Genomic DNA, 27,109 nt, shown 5'->3' with positions numbered 1-27,109 from the left:
TCCAACCTTTTGTGCTGGCCAGCATTTTGAGCATTGGCACAACGGATGACAAAAGTCTGACTTCACAGTACTGACAGCTTCCTCTTCATCTTCTAAGTCTTCTTCCATCAATTCCAAGAGATAACGAACCTGGCAGAAAAAGCAGGTACTCCATTAGAGATTTCTGTCCCCCAGTAAATGCACACGTGTACAAATATGTTCCATGGTACAGGGGTAGGTTGTAGCCCTGGTAGGCAGACAAGGTTCTTCGTGTAAATCTGCTATCTTTTATTAGACCACCTCAAATAGTTGGAAAAATTCTTCTTGGCAAGCTTTCGGGTAGAAATACCCTTCATCAGGCTGAGGAAGCATCTGCAACTGGTGTTTGCTCTTCCTAGATGGAATGAACAGCACACCAACTGCAGATGCCTCCTCAAGCCTGACAAAGGGTATTTATACCCAAAAGCTTGCCAAGAAGCATTTTTCCAACTATTTGAGTTGGTCTAATAAAAGATGGCAGATTTACACAAAGAACCTTGTCTGCACACATATGTATACATAAATGCAAAATAAATCAGCAAGAGTCAGAATGAGTCACCCAATAACTTCAACTCCCCTACAGGACAAATTAAAAAAAATGAAACCTCCTGCTGGCAAGGAAGCCAGCAGCAATTCACCTAGTAGCAATGAAGTAAATTATAAATGACTTCCCACTGCCCAATCAAGGCTTTATTGTTCACCTCTCTTCAAGCTCTTTCAAATCCTTTTCAGGTCAGACTGCTGAGCTGGTGTATGCCAGTTCACGTTAATGCAAAGCTTGATTCATCATCTGCTTTGAAGAATATAAAATGTGACAAGGATGGCTACATTTATCCAGAACCCACATGTACAGGTACAGTAAATTCTTAGAGCTGCAACTCCTTACGACCTGGGCACTTTCCCAACCATTAAAGGCAATATCAGTGTCTAAATGTACAAGGCCCTAATTTTTGCGAATGACTGCACAAGCCACAGCTGAAAAGGAGACAGACAGTCTTTCGACAGGCTTGTTTTCATCCACTAAGCAACCCTACCATCATTGCAAGTTCACTTCTTGAGTCCTATATGGTGCATTCAGCAAGGCATAGGAAAAAAAAATAATCTGGTCCTGCCTCCAAACAGAAGCAGCTGGAAGGAACAGCAGGAGAAATAATAAGAGCTCTAGGCCTGTCGTGGTGTTCAGTAGTAGGAAAGAGTTCCCTGCAGAGTCTAAAACAAGTAAAGCCCTGCCTGCAGGAGCTTCTCCTCAGCTCTGTATTGGTCACAGTCAACACACATACCCCATCAAGCAAATACAAATGCTATTATTGTAGTTTTCAATGTTAATGTTGAGTTCTCAATTTATGCCTCACCAAAAGTTTAAAAATGCTACCTAAGTATACCTGTTCCAAACTGCAATGGATTAGCCAAGGATTTTGGTCAAAAGGTTAAATACACTTTTAAACTGAGGTGCACATAAAGTATCTCATGAATATCTTATAATCTAATTCTGCTAATTAACATGTCTCATACAACCAGAAATGCCATGTAGATGCCTATATCTGGACACCTATATGACTAAAGGAACAGAATATCACCCTTAATTTCCATCAGGAAATTAGCAAGCATCAATGCAGATTTGAGAGCCCTTGTTCTCAGCTGAATACATCATTCAAGAAAGCAGGCAATTACTTTCTGTTAAAGTTTCCAAGCAGATCTGTAGTAGCCGGCATCACAAAGAAAATGTTGCTCTACTGGCCAAGTAAGAACAGCACAAACCAGCTGTGGTCACAGCAACACAACTATCTAAAAGACAACTTGGGATTACTCCATATCAAAATAGTTAACTTGAGGCTCTGTTGGCAGACAACCTCAATGAAAGGGGCCATATTCTCCAACTGCTTTTGTGACTTGCCAGCATCACCCTCAGTCTTACCTGGACTGAAGTTTAGCCAGCTTGCTCCAATCTCAAAGCACTATTAAGCACTTTTTTGTACAACCAAATGGATCAAGACAAAATGGGTATAACCTTGACACTGAAAAGAAAACCCAACATCTACACTGAGTATGGAAAGATGGATTGTGGGATGCTGCAGATTTTGCTTGTGGAGGTAGAAAAATTGGTAAAACATGAAGCCACCAAAAGAAAACCTTGTTTGCTCCAGCTAAGGTCTGCACACCAGTCAACACTCCCACAGCTCTGAAGAGAGCTGGTAGACTCTCATGTCAGCTAGGACACCTAATCTTCATTTGAGGGACAGTCCTTGTGCTAAGGGGTGGTGTGGGCTCCAACTACAAGGGGTCTTGAGATGCTATAAGGCATGCAGATACTGAGAGCTGTCACTCCCCAACCTTCTCAGTAATCTTCTTTTAAAAATGGGAAGATTAGATCCAGGATAATTATCTCATGCAGTGGTCTTTGAGCCAAAGCTGCACTTCAAAGGTATACATCTTCCAAGACCACTCCTAGCAATTTCCATAAATAATGCATCCAGGACTTCCCCACTGGCTTTCAGCAGCAAAGAAGAACAAGGTTAGATCTTTAAGCTAAAACAAAGACTCCCAACCTTGCCAGTCCCTCAGAAAGCAATGCTGGATATAAAGCTAAGTCTTTTCTGTGTAGATTTTATCCCAACTTCACCTCCTCCCCAAGAATAATCTCTGCCACCACACACACAGCCAGCTTGCAAAAATGGAATCAATTTTATCTACAAAATAAGAAATTTCCTTGATGGACCAGTCTCTAAGCAAACGCAATCTGGATGAATGAATCTATCCACAGCCCAAAACCAATGTCCTTTCTGAGGTCATGCAGATGCTACAATGGAGGGGAAAAATGGTTTTCTTTGCTTCCTGAATAACCACAGCATAAAAATTTAATCTTTAGGTTCCACGAGATTGGCTTGAAGGTCTGTTCTTGTATGCAGAGAGAGCAGTTGCAACGGAAATCTGCAACACAGCTAATGACCCTACTGCTGCTTCAGTTCCTATGGAAACAAACCTCAGCTAGTCAACAACAAGAGGAAGGCTTTCAAATAATCATGTTTAACAGCTACCCCAGCTGTAACCTTTGCCACCCAACGAGAGAAGTCTGTTCATAACAAACGGTTTGACATGAGGACATGCGCCAATTCCATTCAAGCAAAGAGGCAAAAGAAGCCACAAGGAATAAAATGAAATCATTTATTTTCAGAATGAAGAGATGAAACATCTTTGTGTTCTGTATTATTGAGTATCAGTTAGTCAAGGTTGGAACTAGGTTTTTCCAGCTAAAATCGCAGGTACCTGTTTAATCTTTCTCAAATATTTTTCTCATACATATTAAGCTTTGGCAAAAGGAATAAAAAAACTGCTTGTGGAAATTCATGTAATATCCTGCATGTTAAGTCTTCCAAATCCATTTCTATTCAGGAAAATGTTAAATATCCTCCTTGTAGGAAGGTCAAGGAAGTCATCCAATTGCCTCACAGATGCACAGCAAGCCAGTGTCTGAGCCATTATTTGGAGCCAGACTTCTGGTTTTCAGTTCACTAGACAACAATGCCTTCTTGAAAAGACATGGCGACCAACATTTTTTGACTCCTATTGTATACAACTCAATTGCCAGGTACCCAGTTTTTCACAGCCTTAAGCAACCATGCAGCTATAACAAAACAAAGTACCCTGCTCATTATTGTGCCTCTCGTTCCTCAGTCTTAAAGTACTTAATGAAGGAGACAGTTATCATTATCCCCATTTTATGGGTAGGAAAACTGAAGTACAAAGATGAAGTCATTTGTCAAAGGTAACCCAGCAAGTCAGAGCTAAGAAAAGAACCTAGGTCTCCTGGATCCCAATCCTGTGCTTTGTACGTTGCTTTTCCACACATGCAGCTGACATAACTGGGACAGGCAGCATGCTCAGCACCATGCAAAAAGAAGTCAAGCTTTTGCCATGTAAAGATTGTCAGTGAAAATTCAGGGCCATATTTGGAAATATGGGTCTCAACATCTGTATGTTTCGGCTTACCCATCTGTAAAACAGGGCAATAATGTTTATTCTATGTAAATCTAGAAATAAACAGGATTCAAGAGGTCCACAGTTCAAGGTAAAGAAATATTCCAGGGTTGTCAATTAATCACCATTAACATGCATGATTAACACATTAATTGGTTCTTGCTTTACTTTTTTAACGTGTTAATCATGCATATGGTTTTGGAGCCTGCACCCAGGCTCTGCTCCGTTGCCATCAACGGTGCCTCCAGGCTACCCAAAGGTGCAGCACTGGCAGTGCAGGAAACAACAGGGCAGCCTGGGCGTAGGCTCCAGGCTACTGCAACAGGAAGGTGGGGGGTTGGGAACACGCAGACACACATCAACACAGCATGCACGCAGTCAGGAATGCAGCCCAGCAGCATGGAGAGCAGCGCTCAGCTGGTAAGTCTGTGGAGGGGAAGGGATGGGGGAAGAAGGAAACGGTGGGAGGGGGGCACAGATCAAGGCCTGCACGGTGAGGGAAGGAGCAGGGAAAAGACAGGGGCTGGGGTGAATGGGGCCCTACGGCCAGGGCAGGCTGTGGGACAGAGCCACAGGTTGGCTCATTCAGGGGTGGGGGGACATGGCTCTCCACTGCTGCACACAACCCTGGGGGAGGCATTTTGGGGGTATGTGCCCCCCCGGTTTCTGCAGAGGGCAAAGCAAAGCTACCCGCTGTGGGCTGGGGCTCCACTCCCTGCTGCTTTTGCCCTATGAGTCAGGCAACACTATGCTGTGCCTCATGCCTCCAAGTGGGCAGGGATGCACGGTGCGGCCAGCATGCGGCTCCCAGGGCAAACACAGCAGGGTGCAGAGCCCCAGCCTGCAGCAGGCAGCCCACTTCTACCCCACACACAAATCCAGGGGGCACATGCCCCCCTTGGGGGTACACACAGTGGCAGGGAGCTGCACTCCCCCTCCCCATGCCCTTGGACAAGCTGCCTGTGGCTCCATCCCACAACCCACCGCAGCCCCAGGGCCCATTTACCCTAGCCCCTGCCCTACTCCCTCCCTCACTGTGGGGGCCTCAATCTGCTCCCCTTCCCCTTCTCCTTCACAGACTTAACTGCTGGGTGCTGCTTTACATGCTGCCAGGCTAGATTCTTCTGTGCTTACCATATTTTGTTTAAAAGAGGACACACAGGGGTGGGAAGGGGATAATGATGGTGGGGCAGTGATATGCCTGTGCCTGCCCCTGCCCCTCACTCCCAAGCCACAGCCCCACCAGCCCTGCTCCTCACTCTTAACCCGCAGTACCCTGCATCCTGCCAGCATGTGCAGGGACCCCGCCTCCCTGGGCTCCAACCCCCCCTCCCACACACACACCCATAGCTCCCCACACCTTCACACTCCTCACCATGCAAAGTACCCGCATAATTTTGCATCCTTTTGAGTTTTCAGCTCTGTGATTTAAATCACAATTAATTGCAACTAGTTGTGCAGTTAAAAAATTAATTGCAATCAATTTTTTTAATAGTTTTCTAGCCCTACAACATTCTATTCCATTTTATAGATGAAGCAGCAGGCTGACAGAGGTTTAAGAAGTCTCTTTTGGGAGGAAGTGGGGATTAGATACAGGTCTAGAAACAAGCAAATGTTTTTTTCCAGTTTACTTCTGAGGTTGACTCAAGACAATCACTGAAGCCGAGTTTCTCTATCTTAAGATTTAATTAACAAGTGACTGTACAGTCCTTTCCTATAGTTCTCTCCTTTTCTGTCACATGGTACTTATGTCTATCCTTTGACTGAGACCAAACTGATTAGAGAATCAACTGTAATATGTACTTTATTATATACAGACTGTTTTATGATGTCATTGTCAACCTATATTACTGCTGATACTGTTTGAAATGTTATCCTATCAAAATTTTCAGAAACAAATAAACATTCTCATGTACCGTCTGCACATGAACCCAATCTACCCTACATGAGGGACTGGCAATCCTTTAGGACCAGCAGGTCACTTTAACAGAATGTGGTCTGAAGGGAGACCTCTGCTTCGGACAGCTGCCATTGCCATTTTCCACTCCCCCATGCAGTATCAACCTTCCACCGAACTGCTCAGCTTCCCAGGCCAGACCTAATCATGAAGGCTGGATCCAGCCTGCACGTCAGAGGTTGCCAACACCCTGCCCCACACTCTTACACAGGGCTTCCACAATCTTGTCTTATGAATTTAATAAACTTCCTCAAAACTCACATATACCTACAAATTTAAGATTCAAAGGCTTTTGTGTCACCTGCTATTTTTTCAGTAAAATGTCTTTAGAAAAGTACCGTTATTTTAAAATGTTTCAGATGGAAACAAGGAAACTGCAATAATAGCTAGAAGGTAAACAGTAAGTAATGCAAATTATAGGATACAAACATTGACGTTGCTATTACTACAGAAGCCAGCTCTTTATTGGAAATGAAGTGTAAAGTCAAAACATACCCAAATTGCAAACTCGTGTCTAATCTGTATTAATGATATCTAAAGTCACCTTAACTTTTCATTCACTGTTTATGCCATCACAACAAGCACTTGACAAAACATCAGTTCCATTTTAATGCATATGTGCAGATATAATTGTTACACATGCTATGCACACAAAGTAAACAGGTCCTGCAGAATGCACAAGACACGCATGCAATCTGGAGCCCAAGAAACATTTTGATTTTATATTTTTATAACTACTGTGCAGTATGATGCAACATATAAACCAAATAAGCAAAATTTAATCAACTCATCATGTCCTTAGCAAGATCTGAAAATTCCTTTGACTGTTCCACAGCTAAGACGTTTTGAACATATGACACTGCTTTTAAAACAGATCACCTCCATTTTGTTTTGTTTTTTTATGGACAGCCACAGGGACCAATTCTGTAGTCTTTTTGCACCCAAATCAGTATAGGAATCAAAAGGACTCCAAGTTTTCCTAAATGTTTACTGGCCAATTTGGCAGCAGTGTCTTCCTTATTAAAGAATACAGGATCTGGTTCAGTATCTGCGATATAAACATATTTGTTTACTTACAATTCTAAATGGCTGCACATCTCTATCTAGGCTCTTCTAATATAGTAGGTATCAGGTAGCACTAATTACATCAAGAAAACAGATACCAATAATATCAAGAGCTGGGAGGAGCTGGCTGTTAACCAACTCCAAGGGCGCTGCAATGTCAACCAAGCAGCATCCCGTCTTGCCCTCAAAGCAAAGGAGAGACAGCAGATGAAGGAAAAGGAGAGGAATCCCAGCCTACTCTTCCCTGTGGAAAGACCTCTCATTTTTGTAGACAGATCTGTGGCTTAGAGACTGGACTCTTAAGTCACCTCGAGATTTCTCAATGAGTCGTGTCAGAGATGATCCTCAGATTGAGGGATTGCCAATGACAAGTACTAGTGAAAAAAAAAGTCAATATTCGACAGCAAGACCCTGAATCTGACAATTATTGTCCAGTTTTGGCTAGGCTGGTCCTGAAGGAAGCTACATTGTGATCAGTCATGAAGACTGAGCTCCTTGCATGTGCAAGTTGGAGTAATGTGCATGCTTTTTAAAGTGTGAGCTTTAATTCATGAAGTTACAAGTTACTCATTAAAAGCAGAAAAAGGAACCTGCTGGAAAAGGAAAAAAAACTTCCTATCCTAGAATGCAACATCCTCAAAGAGCTTCAAAACCCAGATTAACAGAGATAAAGCCATGACTCAGGGGAGCAGCAGAAAGAGAACAAGGATCCAAGAAACCCACAGGAAAAGGAAGTGGAGAAAAATGAACTAGGACTTTGGTCACATTTTCCTTTTGTTGATACTGCAGAAAATATGAAATAATTCTACTGAAATCCACAGTTACACAAGTCAATAAAACAGTTAATGAAGCACCAGGCAGATTCAGACACTTTGTTTCTTTTTGGCATCACTAATGTCTAGTTTTACAAGTAGTGAATAAATGAAGTCCAGAGACCACATGATATGCTGGTGATGGAGAACAGGACTGTACTGGATTGACACCATTTCTAAAATATTCTGAACTGTGTTTTTGAGCAGGAGGAAGTCATGAGCAAGGTCTGCTCTTAGCAAGAGGCTACCTACCAAGTACCTTGAGGAACTCTGTTCTAGAGGAACTAGGCATGGGGAACATGGAGTTCGTTTTATTTTAAAATTGTGAATACACTAAATAAAAATGATAAAGCTAAAGCATCTTAAATCAATGAGTTAAAGAAGCATGCTTAAAAGATTAAATTCAGTGTTTTCTCCTATAATTGGCAATGTATTTGCTCTCATCTAAAAGTACTCCCTCTACTACAGCAAACCACAGATGCATCAAAATACTGACCCCTCATAATATTGTTAGCTGAGTATTCTTGAAACATTGAGTGAATATTCACAGTAGCACCACTGGACTTAACTATTTTTTAGAAAGAAAAGACACTGATTCTCTAATTCAATGTTTTGTATAAAAAGCTTCCTCAATTTAAAAAAAAAACAGATGGGAAAAAACAGATGCATCAAGTCATTCTAGACTTACCATTTCCAGATCTCCATCAGCAACTGCTCTTAAGAGTTTGTCTACCTAGGTATAAAGAAAAATGGAATTGTAGTTGGTTTTGGTAATATTCATATAAAACTGTTCTGTCTGAAAACCCACTGTACTGTACTTTCTCCTAATCTGATGCTACAGGATTACAGGTAGCCTATTTCAGATTTACAGATAAAGTTTTAAAGGAAAGACCTTATTCACTTATGATATACCAAATCACTGTTCAGATTCACCAACTATTGTGTTTACAACTTTGTTTAGGATCCAGCACTAAAACCAAAAAAACCCCAAACTATTTAAGTTATGAAGGCCTCTACTGTTTGGGGGATGCTGTTATCTTGGTAGGCTAACAGTTGCTGCCAAAACAACCAAGGTGTGCATAGCAGATAAGTAGTAAAATCATAGGGCTGGAAGGGACCCAGAGGGATCATCGGCTCCAGCCCCCTGCATGAGCAGGAAAGACATCTGGGGTCAGATGACCTCAGCCAGGTGACAGTCCACTCTTCTCTTGAAGACCTCTAGGATAGGTGTCTGCACCACCTCTGTTCCATAGTCTAGACACCCTAGCTGTAAAGAAGTTTTTCCTAATGTTCAACCTGAAACTATCTTCCAGGAGTTTGTGACCGTTGTTTCTAGTTTCCCCCCAGGGCACCCTAGTGAACAGTTGTTCACCAAGCCCCTGATGTACACCTCTGATATAGCTGTAAGCTGCAAGCAGGTCCCCTCTCAGCCTTCTTTCCTTTAGGCTGAAGAGTCTGAGATCTGTCAGCCTCTCCTCATATGGCTTGCCATGCAAGTCCCTGATCATGTGGATGGCCCTTCTCTGGACCCTCTTGAGCTTTACCACATCCTTGCTGAAGTGCGGTGCCCAGAACTGGATGCAATACCCCAGCTGCAGCCGCACCAATGTTGAGTAAAGCAGGAGAATCACTTCTTTGGATTTACTGGAGATGCATCAATTGATGCATGCTAGAGTTTTATTGGCCCTAGTGGCTACTGCATTGCATTGCTGGCTCATATTCATGCTGGGGTCTGTTGTTACCCCCAGATCTCTTTCATTTGTAATGCTGGTCAGGTTAGTGATGCCCGGCCTGTAGGTGTGCTGGGGGTTCTTCCTTCCCAGATGTAGCGCTTCTCATTTCTCTATGTTGAACTTCATCTGGTTCCATTCTGCCCAACATGCCAGCCTGTCTAGGTCTGCCTGTATCTGCAGCCTATCTGCAGGCGTGTCCGCACAACCCCATATCTTGGTGTTGTCTGCAAACTTGGCCAATGGGTTTTTCATCTCTTCACCCAGGTCATTGATGAAGCTATTGAACAGCACGAGGCCAAGTACCAACCTCTGGGGTATGCCGCTGCCCACATCTTGCTAGAATGACATCGATCCACTCATTTGGACTCTCTGCGTTCTACCTTGTAACCAGTTTCACACCCTCTTGACAGTCCCACAGTTAAGCCCGATATCTTCCAGTTTTCTGATCAGTACTTCATGGGATACCAGGTCAAAGGCCTTCTGGAAGTCAAGGTATGCAATGTCAACTGCTTCTCTCTCATCCAGGTGACAAGTCACCTGATCATGGAAAGAAATGAGGTTGGTCAGACAAGACCTGCCGACGACAAAGCCATGCTGGCTGTCATTCAATATCATGCCTTCTGCAAGTTTGTCAAATACAGCCTCTTTGATTAACATTTCTAGGATTTTCCCTGGAATAGAAGTTAAGCTAATTGGCCTGTAGTTTCCTGGGTCTTCACGCTTCCCCGTCTTGAAGATGGGCACTGGCTCTCTTCCAGTCCTCTAAGATTTCTCCAGAAGCCCATGATTTTTTAAAGACCTTTGCCAGGGGCTCTGTGATTACTTCAGCCAACTCTTGCAGCACTCTTGGGTGGAGTTCATCCGGTTCTGCTGATTTATATAAGTCTAATTACTTTACTTGATCATACAGCAGTTCTATGACAATGGTGGGAATGGTGTCAATCCTGCCCTGCTCGTTCTGTGCCCTACCTGACATGTTGTTCCACTTGGTCTCGTGAAAGACCAAAGCAAAATAGTCATTTAGGAGTTCCATTTTTTTCTGAGTGGTAGTGACCAGGTATCCTGAAGAACTGAGCAGCAGCCCTACACTCCCATTAGTTTTCCTTTACTCCCTATTTGGCTAAGGCAGGATTCTTGTAGCTAGTTTTAGTTCAGTTTCTGCCTTAGCTTGCCTAATCTGTTTTCTACAAGTGCAGGCCATAGTCAAGTAGTCTTTCCTAGAGGTTGTCCCAAGCTTCCATTGCTTGTATGCCTCTTTCTTTTTCTGTAGGAGGGCTGCAACTTCCCTGCTTAGCCAAGAGGCTTTTTTGACCCTTCTGCTACTTTTTCTCCATAAGGGAATGGATTTTCTTTGAGCCTTAAGGACTGTATCCATAAGGAATGACCATTCTTCTCATGCTCCCTTTACCTGTGGTCCTTGGTCTCTCAGGGCATTCTCTACTAGTGACCTGAGCTTATTAAAATTTGTGCGTTTAAAGTCTAAGACTTTGAGCTTGGTATCTGTTTTGTCAGCCTTGCAACGGACTACGAACGTAATGATTTCATGGTCACTATTGCCTAGACTGCCCCCTATGTTTAAGTTGGTCACCAGGTCATCCCCTTTGGCCAGCACCAGGTCAAGAACTGCATTGCCTCTAGTTGGCCTGTGCACCTCCCAAGTCAAAAAAGCTCTTCAGTGCTGGTCAAGAAGGATCATGATTGATCCAAGATGGCCAAGCACTCCTCCCAGGAGATGTCTGGGTAGTTGTAGTCACCCATGACAACCACGTCCCATGCACACGCAACCTCTGTTAGTTCACAGGCGAATGCTGGATCAAGTTCCTTCCCTTGGTTAGGCGGCCTGTAGTATACACCTAAAGTCAGGTCTGTCTCGCCATGCCTCCCCCAGAGCTTGACCCAGAGGGTTTCAAGCTGTTCTTCTTTGGGGCCAACATAGGCCTGTAGGAAGATGTACTGCTGCTTCACATAGAGGGCAACACCCCCACCTCTTTTCCCTACTCGATTCCTTCTGTGAAGGACGTAGCCCTTTATGGCTACACTGCAGTCATGAGAAGAGTCCCACCAGGTCTCTGTGATCCCTACTAGATCGTAGTGCCCTCTGGAAAGCAGGAGGAGTAGTAGTATCTGATGCCAAAACAGCTTTGTTTAAAAACCAGTATCACTATCAAAATTTGCTAATATAGGGTCAGCATAAAATTTATAACATGCTTTTGCAGGTGTCACTATAATGCTGTTTTCTCATACCTTTTATTGACATCATGGTAGATATCAATTAAAATAAGCAAATTCCATTTTTGAACATTTTAGACTTTGAGACCTGTAATTAGACAATGTTAATCTTAACATAACTGTTATAAAACACTAATCTATAGATATAGAAGCTAAAAACCAGGAACTACATTTTGATCATAAGCTACCATTCAGAATTTTAAAAAATAACCACTGCTCCCCCCAAAGACAGCCCAGGTGTGCTTTATTAATATCTACCACGATGATAGATATTAATAATATCTAATATCACATGCTCCCCAGGCCTCCACTTATCCCCAACTCCCTGCTCCTGCCTGTGTCCCATGCTCCCACCCTCACCACTGGGGCCTCGATCTGCGCTTTTCATGAGGATGGGCAAGTGAGGGAGTGGGGCAGGGGCTGGCACTGCAGGAACCTGGGCAGGTGCAGGATGGAGCCATGAGTGGCTCATCCGGGGGTCACACGCCCCCGGATCTGCATGTGGGGCGAGGCAAAGCCAACTGGGCCCAGGGTAGCGCCAGGAGGGTGTGGGGGAGCTGCAGGCACTCAAAACTTTGCCACAGCCTGCTCGACCCCTCCCAGTGCTACCACATCAATCACTACAAATAAAATCTCTTTACCTACATTATGAACGTTACCTTCTATTATAATTTAGTTTAATTTGGACTATTACAGAACTTCGACCAGTGTTAAATGTCTTTTTTTTTTCTTAACGCTTTTCTCCCTTGTATTACGAACAGCTTCATAACAAAATGTAGACTAGTCAATTTGTTCCTTTCTGAGTCTCACACCCTAGCATAGCATTCCAGTTCTGGAGTTGCAAAAGTTGGCAGAACAAAAACTGGTTTTAAATTAATAACATGTACAAATACACACAAGTATAATTACTACATATATTATGAAACACTTATAGCAAACCTTTGACTCGGGTATAAACTTCCTAACTACTTAATGCAAGTAAATTGATAAAAAACCCACAATAATATGAATTAGACCCGTACTTACAGAATGTTTCTTTTACCTCCACCAGTGAGATGTTGCCATTGGGGTAGTAGAATAAATGATAGAATCTTTACAGAAAAGCACTAGAAAGAGCTAGTGATTGGAAGAAGTTTCCACACTACCCCTTCCAGAATACCATCTGTAACCCCATGTGTGGCTATTGGTAATAGTTCACCTTAAATTCCTAAAAGCTCCAGCTATGCTAGAAAATTTTGCAGTTACAATCCCACATCATAGCAACTCCATGTGTAGCAAGAGTGAAACCCAGTGTAGGCAGGAATCAGGCATTTTGCCAACATATTACCTAATACCATAAGCTAGGAGTTTTGTATAATGCAGAAAAGCTTTACTGCATCTTTTGCTCCTGCTTTGTCTTCATTATTTTAGTACTCCGCACTGCATACAGAGTGATAGTGGATGATATCACCAAAGCTGACAAGCCTCATAAAACAATTGAGGGGATTTTACCATAAAATTGGACATTTGGGTAGGCAGTAGGGTGGATGGTGAGCTGGATGGGGATCTGTAAATGTTACTTTGTTTACTTTCCCATTAAATCTGGGCCCAACTCTACCTAAGAAGCTAAATCACATCATGATAACTGCCAGTCAGATGTTATGACTGTATGAAAAATGCCTTACAATGGGAAATGACATACAGCTCTCTAGTGTCCCTCTGTTAAAGCGTGTTGATTCTTATGCTTCCACAGTACCCCTCAGTTGAAGGAGTATTAGCATTTGTTGTGTGGCATTTTCAGGATTCATTAATGAAAGTTGTAATGATTTTGCAAATTGCAATTAATCTCAAGAGCCACTTACAAATGTATTAGCCTCTCCCTTTACTAATCTTTCTTTTCCAAAGTATAAAGATGCCACAGCCAAGTCACTAGCATACAATACCAAAGAGATCTCTTTGTACTGAATTACTGGATTGTCAGCTATTCAACAGCCAGAAGTGTGGATTAATAAAAACTGTATGACTTCTCCTTAGACCATGTAATATCCAGAGAGCTCCTCCTGCTAGTTTCCAGTCTCACCTGAACTCCAGAGGCACCTCCCCACATGGAGAAGCTGCAGGATTAGACCCTTGTTTTCTTGATTGGTAAGAATAAGAGCAATAAGCCTAGGTGAAACTTGGCAAGTGATAATGAGATAATATTGGATTACAGAAAGAGGTCACAACCCCAAGGATCTAAGTATAAGCTGTTAATAATCTTTTCCTGTGGTTTCAACTACATTACAGACTCAATATTCAGGGAATGATTAATTTGTCTCTTTAAGGAGAATCAAATCCTCAATCTGCTATTAGGTGATCATTTTTGTGAATAATGCCTTATTTATGAAGCATTGTTACTGTGCTTTGCTCTGTACAAACAGAGATGTAGTCCCTGCACCAAGGATCTTAGTGCTAATTAAATGCAGAAGAGTGTGCTTGCTCAGACACACATATACGCACACTTTAAACTCAGACAACACTGATACCACCACATTGTGAATTATCCTTTCCTAGATGTACTTGATGCTTTCATGTTATTGCCTAAGAGCTTCCTAGGATACGTGTTTTGAGAATAGATTAGAACAAATCAAAGGTTTACTTCAGTATGTGGAAGGAAACAAAAGTATTGAGAAGCCTGGGTTGGAACGAACATAGGAATAGGAGAAACAAATAAAGACACAGCAACAAGAAGCAGGATTTGAGAGGATAATGACAAGAACAGACTTGATGTGCAAGTGAAGGAAAGACAAATGGGAAGCTCAGAGTGACCTGGTCAGAGAGGTCATTTTGGGTAGACTAGAGCTGGACAAGGTCAATGCATAAGGTGCAGCAGACAAGGTGGGGCAGGGGCAAGCAGCAGGAGAGGGCCAGGTGAGGGAGCCAGGCAGCAAGGGCATAATACCAAGGGGAGAAGCGCTAGGGTGTAGTCATGTGGGGGTCAAATTTAATATCACTGTAATTAGATTCTATACAGGGAAAACTAAAATAAATGTATATATTTTCCCTGTATAGAATCTAATTACTGGGGGGTGGGGTGTCATCTTAAATTCAAAGTTGTATTAGACTTGCATAAATCAGGAGAGGATACATTTCATGTATATGTATATGTATGTATATGTACATACACACACATATATACATACACACCCCATGCACATTATATATAACAAACACACAGACACATACATACATATATTTATATATAGTACAGTGGGGGCCAACCTTCTTGGCAGGTGGGCCATGAGTTAGCTCTACACCCTCCCCAAATGCCACTCCAATCCCTTTTCTTTACCCAATCTGCTGGTCAGCTATCTGCTCCCTGACCAAGCTGCTCCTCTGCTTTCTACTTCCTGCCATAGCAGCTATTATGCTGCCTGTGTACACATGTGTGTACATCCATGGACACATCCTGCCTCCATAGGCAACCTCCTCCCATCCAAAGGGAAGTTCTACTCTTGTTGCTCCTGTGCACAAAAATATTCCCACTTTTTAAACAGCCCTAAAAAGATTTTAGTGTCTAAAGAATCTTCTCTAATTCCTGATGCTCAGCAAAGAACTAAGGACAATGAAATTTTTCCCACCCCCGCACTGGATCATCTTCAGAGTTTGAAAGCTACCATGCATTTAAATAGAAAAGAGCTGGGATTCATCTTCTCAGGTGCAGAGGGCCAGATGGACATATGAAGAATAGTTTCTCTATGAAATGCTTATTCTGATCTCTAAAAATAAATCAGATTGAAGGCTCCAAGACATCAGCCATCATTAGGGAAGACCTAGTAATCTAGAAGAATGGACTTCCATACACATGGCAGAAAACAACAGTTGGGCATATTCATACACAGAATGGCAAAACCAAAGAGCACTTTTCTGACACAAAAAGAAAAACAGAGGGGGAAAATGTAATTTAACACCATCTGTTCCTGAATCTGTCCCTTCATTTATTAATAGGGACTTGTCTATTCTTGCTGCTTGCTGTTACTTTGCTGTCCCAGGCAACCATATTTGAGGAAGCAGTTTAAAATGACACTGCACAAAACATGTACCTTTGCATTACTAAATGCTAAACTTTTACTACTCTTACCTCTTTGTAATTATTTTTAATTTCTTCTTGTCTTGTATCTGCACTTGGCGATGACAAACTTGAGATAGATGACTCTCTGCTAATGATGTCCACTGAACACCGAGGAGACCTAACTGGTGACTTTAAATCAGTCCATAAAAACAAAGCAAGCAGGAAGGTTTAATCTAATAATGTAAACTGCTAAAAAAGTATGCAAAAAAGAAGACCAGTGGCTCATTCTGTTTGTTACCTCAGAAGCAGTTTGTCCCCTTTCAAATGTTAGATAGTTTAATTCCATCAATGATAAAATCTGCATAAAAATTAAAGACATGCCATAAATATAATGCCCAAAACAAACTACTTGATAACTTCATATTAGCAAGAGCACCAATCTACAATATTTATGCGCTGTATTAAAAGACAGACTCCCAACTCACTTGCAATGTAAAAACCAACTTTCCTTCTTTTAATGGTAAAGGGGTTTTTTTGTTGTTTTTTTTTCCCCCAAGTACCAAGCCACAAATCTCATTAACAATTAAGCATGAAATACAACTACCCACTATGCAAATGCATTTTAAAAGCTCCAGCTAGCAGATAAGGAAGCATACCTTGGAATTCAGTGCACACTGGAGAGAAGTTTCTTTCATCCGGTTTTGAATATTTGGGTTGGCTCCATTCTGCAGCAGCACTTCTATGATGCCTTGATAGCCCCAGCGAGCTGCTATGTGGAGGGGAGTATCTCCTTTTTCATTACCAATATCTAATTTACAGGAGTGTACATCATAGTAGACTAAAGCCTTGACACACTGGAAAGGAAAAGAAAGCCACCAGTGAACTCTCGCTCTGATTCTTAGTCTACACAACATGTGCAACCCCTGTTTTATGCCTGTTTTACTGCAGCTCCTGTAATCCATTCTCTATGGGATAGGCTTTTATGGCCCAATGTCATTAAACAAAAAGCTCCACAATACATAAATAAATACAAAAGGCTCAAACAAATAGGCTTTGTTGTTAAAATCAGCACCCCCAATTTTAATGGGCACCAACACTAAAGAAACTACCATGGACTGATAGTTTCTAGGACCAATAGTCTCCTAGTTTATAATGTGAAATAAGTTGCCTTTTTAAATAAATAGATTTTATACAAATAGGTATCATAATTTAATTACATGCCATAATCCTATTAGAACATCCATTTAGTTTGTAATAAAAAAAATACTTACATCCTCATGACCATAAGTGCAGGCTAAATGAAGTGGTGTATTGCCGTTATTGTCTTGAACATCTGTACTTGCCTTATAGTGCAACAAGAGAAGCTTAAGAGAGAAAATGTATACATCTAAGTAACCAAAAATTAAAGGACCAATAACTACTACTGTTGTAGTCCCCTTTAGGTTTCTAAGATAATGAACAAATTTAGTAAAACAGAGCTACATCTTTTCTGCTTTAAAAAAGTAACTAATGATAACTGCCTTTGGCTTTATTACTCTATTTTTTCTTAGCCCCTGAACCAAATGAAAGCTTCTTGTCACACACTGTTTAAAAAATTCAGAGTTGTGGCTGTAAACAGACTTTAAATCACACACTGTAGTGAGAAACTGAAGCACAGATAACACAGAAAGTTACACAATATTCTTTCTGGGTATAAATGTATACAGGTAAAGACAGTAGGTTGAATTAAGTGATTACAACAGCTTTTCAGAATCAATGCAGAGCAGATTCCACTGTTCTATCAGTCTGTACTGTATATTAGACACCTGTATGAAAAAAGTATTGAAAGATCATGCATGTACAGTGAACAACTGGGACAGACAGAAACCAACAAAGCTTTGCTGCCCAGAAAAACGTTAACATCTGGATTATAGCTCCAGAATTTCATATTTTTTTAAAGTGCTCAATTGTTTAATTAAAATACTGAACAAAATCCTCAACTGTGACAGCACACAGTTATTACAACAAGCCTTAGCATTTTTGAACAATGGTATGAATAAACCAACAACAGTTAGAGGCACATGTTATCATGGATTACTTGTTTTTAGTTCTATTTCATATATTTTTAAAACAGTTAGATTACATCTTTACATGCTTACAGTAATATTTTGATATCCTTTCTGGCAGGCAAGATGAAGTGGTGTTGAACCATGGTAATCCATAGCGTTGACCACAGCTCCTTTGGAAACTAGTAAGTCAACTAATGATGCTTGCCCTATGGAAAATATATGGTGATTAAAAACTGGGAAGCAAACATCTTCACAAGACAAAAGTTAACCTTCAAAATTAAAATGTGAACTTCCAATCCTATTATGCATTACTGTGTCCACTGCATATTCACTTTCTTGACATTCGCTCTTTAGAATGGATAATTTCAATTTAATGCAAATGAGTCAAGGTTACAGTAAGAGGGTCTTCAGTTGCAAACTTTATCTCTATCTTGAAGGTGAGAAAGGAATAAAAAGTAAACTGATGTTGCACAAAGTACTCTGCCCCTGCTACATGCAACATGGAAGTCAAGGGCAACACAAAGAAAGAAGAGCAGATTAAAAAACCTGCTGAGTAGATTAATGTATCTGCTTACAATTCTGAGGTCAGTACCATGACCTATATTAAAAGAGGCAGGATGGTATAGCTGCTGATGTAAAGAACAGGATGCAGAAAGACTTGCTTCACACCCTGTCAATTAATTAACAGAACATAATGATACTAGGTAACCTACCTGGCTGCCTGGAAAAAAGCCATTGTGACAGCCAAGGCAAAAGCAAATAAGCAACAACAAGGCTTCAGTCTGGACCAGGATTCCTGTTTCTCTGTCCCACAAAGGAAAGTGTTATGCAAGATGGCAACATTTACCGTAAATAGCAGCTATATGAAGTGGCGTGTATCCCCGGTCATCTCTGGAAAACGGAGTGACAATGGAAGGGTCATTCAACTTCCTATAAAACAAGATAGTTTTCGAAAACTTGAAGTTAACACACAACAGGTACTGGAGAAAATGTTTGTGTGCATGTGGAGTAAAACAGGTTTCATACTTTTTGTCATCTACCATTTCTCGTTAATAATGATTATTCTAGTTGTTTCTTGATCAGCAAAAAAAAAAAAAAATAGATATCTATTCTTTTGGATGAAAAATACAAGACAGGTTTGTGACAAGTCCAAACATGTCCAAAGGAGGGCATACTGCATCCTTCTCTAAGTTTTCTGAACTCCAGGCTTTTTGTTACAGTAAAAGCTGCGCTATCTGGCATCTTACAAGCTGGCATGCTCTACTAACTGGCATGCCGGCTTGTAAGATAAAGTGAAACTGGAAGTGCCCACCGGTTTCTCCAAGTCCCATGGCCCAGCACAAAGCAGCCTGCGCTGCCGAGCCCCCATGGTCCAGAGGCATAACAGGCCGCATGGGGCTGTGCAGGACCTGCCTCCCTGTCCTGCGGGGCCCACAGCATGGGCAGCGATGCTGCGGGAGGGGCAGAGGGACACCCCAGATACGGCAGGAGAAGCAGTGGCCAGGGTCATTCAATTAACTGGCATATTTTGTTAACTGGCATCCCCCATTCCCAGGGGATGCTGGATAACAGAGATTTAACTGTACTTTCCTATTCAAGTTCTTGAGTAATTCTGAGACAAGTTTTCTAGAGGTGCACCAATACATCATTCTGATATCAGATCAGCACCAATATAAAGAAAATTGACTGCATCAGAAAATCAGCCTGACGTGGCCAATTACATCGCTGATAAATGCCCCGTGCATGTATGCAACCGCAGCACAACACATAGGCGGCAAAAAGCATAGCCAGGCACCATGGAGAGCTGTGTCCAGCTGGTAAATCTGTTGTGGTTAAAGGGGAGTGGGGGAGAAGGGACACTGAGCAGGGGTGGGCCAGATCAAGGCCCCCACAGTAAGGGAGGGAGTGAGGTTGGTGCTGGGGCAGGTGCTGCCCAGCCGGGGCGTGGCTGGGCGCAGGTCAGAGGTGCGGCTCATACAGAGGGGATGGGGGGTGGCTCCCACTGCTGCTTGCACCCTGGGAAGGTGTGTGGGGGGGGGAGGTGCCCCTAGATCTGCATGGGGCAAGGCAGGCTACCACTGTGGGCTGGGGCCAGGACCGCACCAGGCTCATCCCAGTGGTGGCTGTGCTGGGAGGGGGCTACGGCAAATTTTCAGGTGGCTGCAGCCCCCCCCACAGACCTACTCCCAGCACCACCACCACCCACCCTGAGCACAGCCCAGCCCAGCCCAGCCCCTATCAGGAAGAGCCTGGCACAGCCATGGCCCCAGCCCACAGCTACAGCCCACCCTGCCCCGCACAGGCCCATGGGCACCACCCCCGCCCCCCATGGCCTCACTGGGTGTGCAAAAGCAGAAGCCACTCCTCCTCCCCAAGTCCCCTGGACAAGCCACAACTCCATCCTGCACCCAGCCCCTACCTCAGCCCCACTCCCTCCCTCACCGCAGAGGCCTCATTCTGCACCCCCTCTCCCCTATATCCCTTCTCTTCCTCCTCCCCTTCCACCACAGCAGACTTACCAGCCGTACACTACTCTTCAAGCTGCTAGGCTGCATATTGGAAATCGGATTGATATCCGCTGATATGCCTCCTTAGAAGTTGGCTATCAGCATTGGCCCCCAAAATCTCTATCAGTGCACGCCTAGTATTTTCTCTCAACTCACATAAATGCATAGCTCCTAATCAAATCCTAAAATAAACATGCTCTTCCATCAGAAGAATTTTCCAGAATAAGCACCGCACCTGTCAGCATTACCCTCAAGGGATTCTCAAGGCAAATCCTAGAACAAAGATATCGAAAAGCTTTTTGTATGGAGATAGAGTGCCCTTACCCAGAAACTAGCTTCTCACATTTGTCACAGAAACAGAGTGGGTGGCACATTTTCTGTACAGTGTCGTTATCACTGTCGCCTTGACTTAATAATCGCTCCACTTCTTCCTGGTTACCTGAAGCAATGTGCTGCAAAAAGCCAAGGGGGAAAACAGAACAAACTGGTCTAAGAAAGCTTTAAAACCACCATGTCATATATCAAAGTAACCAATCATGAAAGACCACTCTGCAAGCATGAGAAAGCATTGGTGCAAAGCTGAACAGTGCTGTGGCATGCAACTTCCAAACCAATATCTGGTATGAAGAGCAATTAGTTTTGATCCTGATTTGCTTTGCTTTCCATAAAAAATTTAAACAAATGTTCCTGCTTTCTTTCAGACTCAGTCACAAAATTGATACTGCCTCTCTGTATAGATACTTTACTGTAAAATTACTAAAAAAGTGTCTAGCTGCAACTCCAAATGCATATAATTAGTAGCTCTGCTTTGTGCCTTTGCACAGTAAAAAAATTATAATTAGATAAAGTAATGTATAATATTGAGGAGCTGCAAGGTGACTGAACTTCAGATTTTTTCAGAAAACCATCTTAATTTTAAGTCTCAAAGCTTTGATAAGCAAACAACTGCTGGCATAATCTCTCTCTCTCAGTGCATCTCTAAATGGTACTATTTTGTCTCTGCATTTCTACATCTCTAGAACCTATGCTACTATTAGTAAAACCACATTCTCAGATTAGAAGTTTTTGGCACAGAAGTACATTGGACTGATTGCTCAAACACATTTTTGTAGTTTGATGTACTTTGACTTCCAGAGGGCCATATAAGCAGCATTATAAAACAATTAGTATGTTACAGGGACTGTCCCATAGGCCACATGTGGCCTGCTAGGGGTCAACATGCAGCTCCCAGGCTTTCACCCAGTTGCCACTCCCAATTGTTCTGGCTGCACCACCAGTAAGGTGCACTGTAAGAAGCATACAGCGAGTCCAGGTTGAGCACAGGGTACAGATTATAACCCCATGGAGTAGCGGTGGTGTAAGGTTCCTTTGCAGGTATGTGGGGGAGCATCCATGTGGCCCAAAAGCCTGTAGCTCACCTGGTACAGTCCATGCAGCATGCAGCCCTCACTGGTGTGACACTCCAGCTTCTAAGCCTCTGAGGGGCTTAGAAGTTGGACAGCTCTCGCGTATTATATTTTAGAAAATAGTATCTCTATGACAGAAGCATGTCCATGTAACAAATACACACAGATGTATATGCATGCAAAGTTATCCCGTGAAAATTGTTCACCTTGAAGAAGCAATCTATTGGAGTAGTGGACATCTGAGACAGCAAGTTCATTTTTTGTTTCAACAACAACTTCTCATTAAACCCCTCGGATTCCTGGAAATAAACAAGATGTTTCAAAAACATATTTCACGGATAACATATAAAGGAAATGTTATAAAAACTTGCTTTTTGAATAGATATCAGCTCTTATTTGTACATCATAGATTCAGTCCTAAATATATAATGTAATACTTAAAAAGATGTATACCAATGAATTTTATACATACACAAGTGGCTAGATCTGAAAAAAAACTTTCCTTAATTATAAGTCTCACTAGCAACTTACTGGATGTTAGTCCATTTAGCACATCTTAGCAACTACCAACACATCTGTTTCTATAAAGTGCAATCTTTTTTCCAGAGGTGAAAACAAAGGATCGTGGTTTTAAAGTTGCTGAAATAGTGTCCACAAAAATAAATATAATAAAATAAAATCAAGCTTCACATAAAACATAAGCACACTGACACGCTTTAAAACCAGCCCTGAATCAGAAGTGCCTGCTGCCAACTACACTTGATCTGAGCCTTCAAGAGGCCAAGTAGCGATTACTAAAGTCGAACTACCCCCAAATCAGGAAGAGAATCAGAACCATGCTGGACTCTTCGGGCCTTACTGGGTCATACAGACAACAGTCCAAACCTGCCAAATCTACTTCTAATGACAGATAGTAAGACCCATTTTTTTTACCATCCAAAATCTCAAAACACTGGATGCAACTGTGTGCCACGTGTCAAAGCAAAGCTTCTGAAAATCAACTGAGAGAAAACAAATGCAGGATCACTCAAGCACCCTGATGGTCCTGGAACATAAAGAGTCTAGAGAGGTTTTCTGGGAACTAAGATCCCTAAAGCTTTGAAGTTAACATGGCCCATCTTGTAGAGAAAGTCCCTTGAACTTCCTTTCCAAAGCTAACACCGGCAATAAATCTATCGCAAGAGTTTCACAGAGACAAAACTAGAGTTCTTCTTCTAGGTATTTTGATTATAGGCAAGGTTTCACTTAATTAAAAAAATGCGGATATATAAAGTTTTTGGACAAAAACTTGAACAACCATTGCTGTTCAAGGCTTTTACAGTTAACTTTGAATAAGAAAGGTGCAAGCCCTATTATCCATGCCAACTGAAAATCCTCTTATTATCCTAATAAGAGCACTTTCCTCACAACTTCACTGGTCAGTCTACAGATCTACTTATACATATATAAGCTCTCCTTTTCTGCACACTCTTTAATATTGTTTAATTATGAATTTACCACACACATTTTTTAAAGCATTATATGTTCTGAGAGCTTATCTGGTTTTGATCTCTAGTTGTACTCTTGAATTTGGCTATGCATGGAATAGTTCTTTCATTTTTTGCACTACTGAAGTAAAATGGAAAACCAAGCCAATACACACTTAACAGCTCAATATTAGAAGGTGAGACTGGAAGCTGTGACTGACCTAATTCGATAGTTTTGTTTGGAGTACATAAAGCAAAAAAAGTCAGTCATTAAGAAGTAGGGCTGGAAGGGAGGTCATCTAGTCTAACCCCTGCAACTATAATTTAAAAACTCTGCACAAGACTATCCTCAGCCTCAACACAACACAGACCTAAGACCCTAACCTGCCACAAGTAAAGCAAGGGAACCATGGCAGCCAGTGTCCTGCTTCTGTAAAATGTCGCTAATAGGTCAAGAGGTCTGCTCAAGAGGTCCTGGGGTACAGGGCCATGCTCCCTGGTACAAAGGAAGGCAAAACCCCTACAGTCCATACCAATCTGACCACAGGGTAAAATTCCTTCCTGACCCCAGATATGGCAAATGGTCTGACCCTAAGCTGAAGGGCAAGAAAGACCCTCTAGCCAGGAACTTCCAGCTTTGCTCCTGGCAGGAGAATCGGCACACCCCAACAGAAGTTCCCAGCCTTAGCTGTAGCCAACATCCAAGCCTCTGGGGTGGTTTAAAAACACCCTGATATGTATAGCAGAAAAAGGTGATAGGGTGGGAGCAATCAGCAAAGTCCAGAAGTATGGGACTATTTTATACCCAGCGTAGAAAATAGGTATAACTACACTTAGATCAACCCAACTAATGGCTGTCCAACCTCTTAGCATCTTCTTGAATACCTCCAGTGATGGAGAGTCCAAAACTTCCTGAGGCAGTCTATTCCACTGCCTCGCTCTTCTAACAGCAAAGAAGTTTTTCCAGACATCCAATCTAAACTTCTTGCTGTAACTTCAAGCCATTGGTTTGCATCCTCCTCCCTACAGCAAGAGAGAAAAGGTGCTTTCCCTCTTCTTTATCACAGCCCTTCAAGTGTTTGAAGACTACTATCACGCCCCTCTTACGTGCCTTTTCCACAAGCTGAGCTCCTTCAGCATCTCCTCATATGACTTATCTTCCAAGCCCTCGATCATCTCTGGTGCCCGCCTCTGGACCCTCTCTCACTTCTCCACATCCTTTTTAAAATGTGGAACCCAGAACTACACACAGTACTCCAGATGAGGCCTAACCAGTCCAGAGTCGAGAGGCACTATCACCTCCCATGTCTTGTACCTAATGCTTCTATTGATGCTACCCAAAATTGCATTCACCTTTGTAGCATAATACAGCTGCACAAGACTTATATTCAGTCTGTGATTTAACAAGACTCCCAAGTCCTTTTCCATAAAGCCACCATCCAACTAGATGTCTCCTATTTTGTATCTGGTGTTTTTGATTCCACCTCCTAAGGTGCAGCACCTGGCATTTGTTCACACTGAACTTCTTCCTGTTAGCTCTAGCTCCACTTTCCAACCTGTTGAGACCCTTACGAGCTGCACTTGCATCCTCCAACATGTTCACAATCCTTCCCAATTCAGTGTCATTCACAAGCTTGCTCAAGAAACTTGCTATGCCAACATCCAAATCATCTGTGAATGAGCTGAACAGTACCAGGCAGAGGACAGACTCCTGCAAGACTCCACTCAAAACCTCCTGCCATTCAGATATGGACCCATTAATAATTACTATTTGCTTGAGGCTATGAAGCCAGTTACCTATCCACCTTGTAGTAGTTTTATCTAGCCCGTGTTCCTCCAATTCGTTTATGAGACTGTGGACCTTGTCAAAAGCCTTGCTGAAGTCCAGATACACTATATCCACAGCATTCCCTTCATCCGCCCAAGCACATTACTTTGTCAAAGAAGATCAGGTTTGTTTGAACCTATTTTTCATAAATACATGGTCACTGCTTGTAATCAGCCCTTCTTCCTCTAGATGCTTGCAGATGACCTTCCTTAAGATATGCTCCAGGTATTGAGGTGAGGCTAAACAATCTGTAGTTCCCTAGGTCTTCCTTCGGGCCTTTTTTTTAAAGAAGGTCACTATGTTAGCCCTTTCCCAGTCCTCTGGTACTTCACCCATCTCCCATGACTTCATGATTTTGGAGTCCATAGCAATGATCTTCTGCAGTCCTGATGGAACTGGCAGAGAAGAATGAAGTTAATCCAGCCCTGCTGACTTGAATTCATTTCAGACCCAATGAAAGCTCTCCGACCGTCTCTTTTGTTATCTCCTCCCTCAGCTCCCCCCTCCCTTATCATCCCTATTAGGTGTCTGGCAGCTTAAGTGCTTTGCAAAGACTGAGGCAAAAGTAGCTGTTGAGTAACTCCGCCTTCTTTGCAACTTCAGTTAGGAGTTCCCATGGCTTGTTAAGAGAGGACTGACAGCCTTCTTGGTCCTTCGTTTCTGGTCAACATACTTACAGAACCAGAGTTGGCAAAATAGGGCCCGTGGGTCAAATCTGGCCCACAGAGGGACTCTGTCTGGCCTGCAGCTGTCCCTCAGTCCCACTTAGCCCAGGCACCATCCAGCCTGTGGGGCATCCCACTACCCCCAGGTGTGCAAGCAGGTCTATGGTGGCTCTGCAGCTGGGCTGCCTTTCTAGATAGCCCAGGCAGCAGTGGCATCTTCACATCCTCCAACAGTTCTTCCTTGTTGGTCAGGACTAGATCCAAGACAGATGATCCCCTAGTTATCTCCTCCACTTTCTGAGAGTGAAAGTTGTCTTCCACACAAGCTCAGAACTGACATGACATTTTATGTTTGACTGCATTGGTCTTCCAGCAGATGTCTGGAAAACTGAAGTCCACCATCAGTACCATCCCATAGGTTTTGGACAGATGTGTCACTTGCTTGAAGGGTGTATCATCCTCTTCGTCCTGATTAGGTGGCATATAATGAATGCCCACGATTATATCGATGCTACGTCTTTCACATTTCATTTTCACTGAAATGAGTTCTGCTTTGTCATCTTTCTCCTGAACCAGGTAACAAGCGTATGCGGGGGTTTTTTGTTTTGTTTGTTTTTGTTTTGTTTTTGGGGGAGGGGGGTTGTTTTTTTTGCAGGGCTTTTTTTTTTTTTTAATTACATACAAGGCAACACCACCACCTTTTCTCCCAAACCTGTCCTGCCAAAACAGACCGCTACTCTCAATGTTCACATCACAATCGTAAGACCTATCTCCACCCAGTCTTGGTGACACCAGTCAAATTACAATTCTTTGCACAGGGTGCTACTTCCAACTCATCTCGTTTATTCCTCATACTTCTCGCATTTGTATATATGCATTGCATTTTGACCTCCTCACTCCTCTTTTTTGCTACTTGTTGCAGTCAAATAGCTCTCCGAACTTTTCCCAAAGTTGAGTTGCTTCTTTGAGTCCTTTCCTCTCTGGACTATGTGCTCTGTTGCTGGAGGGTTTTGATCACCATCCCCTATGGAACCTAGTTTAAAGCCTTACTAGGTTGGCCAAACAATTCCCAAAGATGTTCTCCCCTGTTCTTGTCAGATGGATTCCATCTCTTGATAGCAGCCACTTCCCAAGAACATTGCCAAAGCAGCCAAAGCCTTCATGTTGACACCATATCAGCCACACATTCACTTCCAAGATACAACAGTCTCCACCTGGACCCCTACCTTCCACAGGAAGGATCGATGAGAACACCACTTGTGCTCCAAGCTCCTTAATGCTCCTGCCAAGAGCCTCAGTCTCTTCTGATCTGGTGAATGTCATTCCTGGCAGTATTACTGGTGCTTATGTGAATAAGCAGGAAAGGGTAA

General features: G+C 42.6%; 1 protein-coding gene across 8 annotated transcripts in view; it reads right to left on the bottom strand.

Annotated features, from left to right (window-relative positions):
* The window catches only part of ANKRD27 (ankyrin repeat domain 27), a 77,260-nt gene that overhangs the window by 18,691 nt on the left and 31,460 nt on the right, over nt 1-27,109 (bottom strand). For 6 of the 8 annotated variants that reach the window (XM_090062374.1, XM_090062380.1, XM_090062377.1 and 3 more), the window contains 10 exons: nt 21,987-22,079; nt 20,699-20,826; nt 18,715-18,797; nt 17,958-18,073; nt 17,091-17,183; nt 16,476-16,673; nt 16,119-16,177; nt 15,889-16,021; nt 8,516-8,560; nt 7-129 (listed from right to left, as the gene is read on the bottom strand). In XM_090062374.1, coding sequence (XP_089918500.1) covers nt 7-129; nt 8,516-8,560; nt 15,889-16,021; nt 16,119-16,177; nt 16,476-16,673; nt 17,091-17,183; nt 17,958-18,073; nt 18,715-18,797; nt 20,699-20,826; nt 21,987-22,079 — 1,071 coding nt within the window. Of the gene's footprint in view, nt 1-6; nt 130-8,515; nt 8,561-15,888; nt 16,022-16,117; nt 16,178-16,475; nt 16,674-17,090; nt 17,184-17,957; nt 18,074-18,714; nt 18,798-20,698; nt 20,827-21,986; nt 22,080-27,109 lie in introns of all 8 variants that reach the window. The other 2 variants (XM_090062379.1, XM_090062381.1) reach the window with 1 other exon arrangement.

This window comes from Crocodylus siamensis, chromosome 9 (genome assembly GCF_052110815.1).
Source record: "Crocodylus siamensis isolate JL-2025a chromosome 9, ASM5211081v1, whole genome shotgun sequence".
NCBI lineage: Eukaryota > Metazoa > Chordata > Crocodylia > Crocodylidae > Crocodylus > Crocodylus siamensis.
This window is presented reverse-complemented; position numbering and strand designations above follow the sequence as displayed.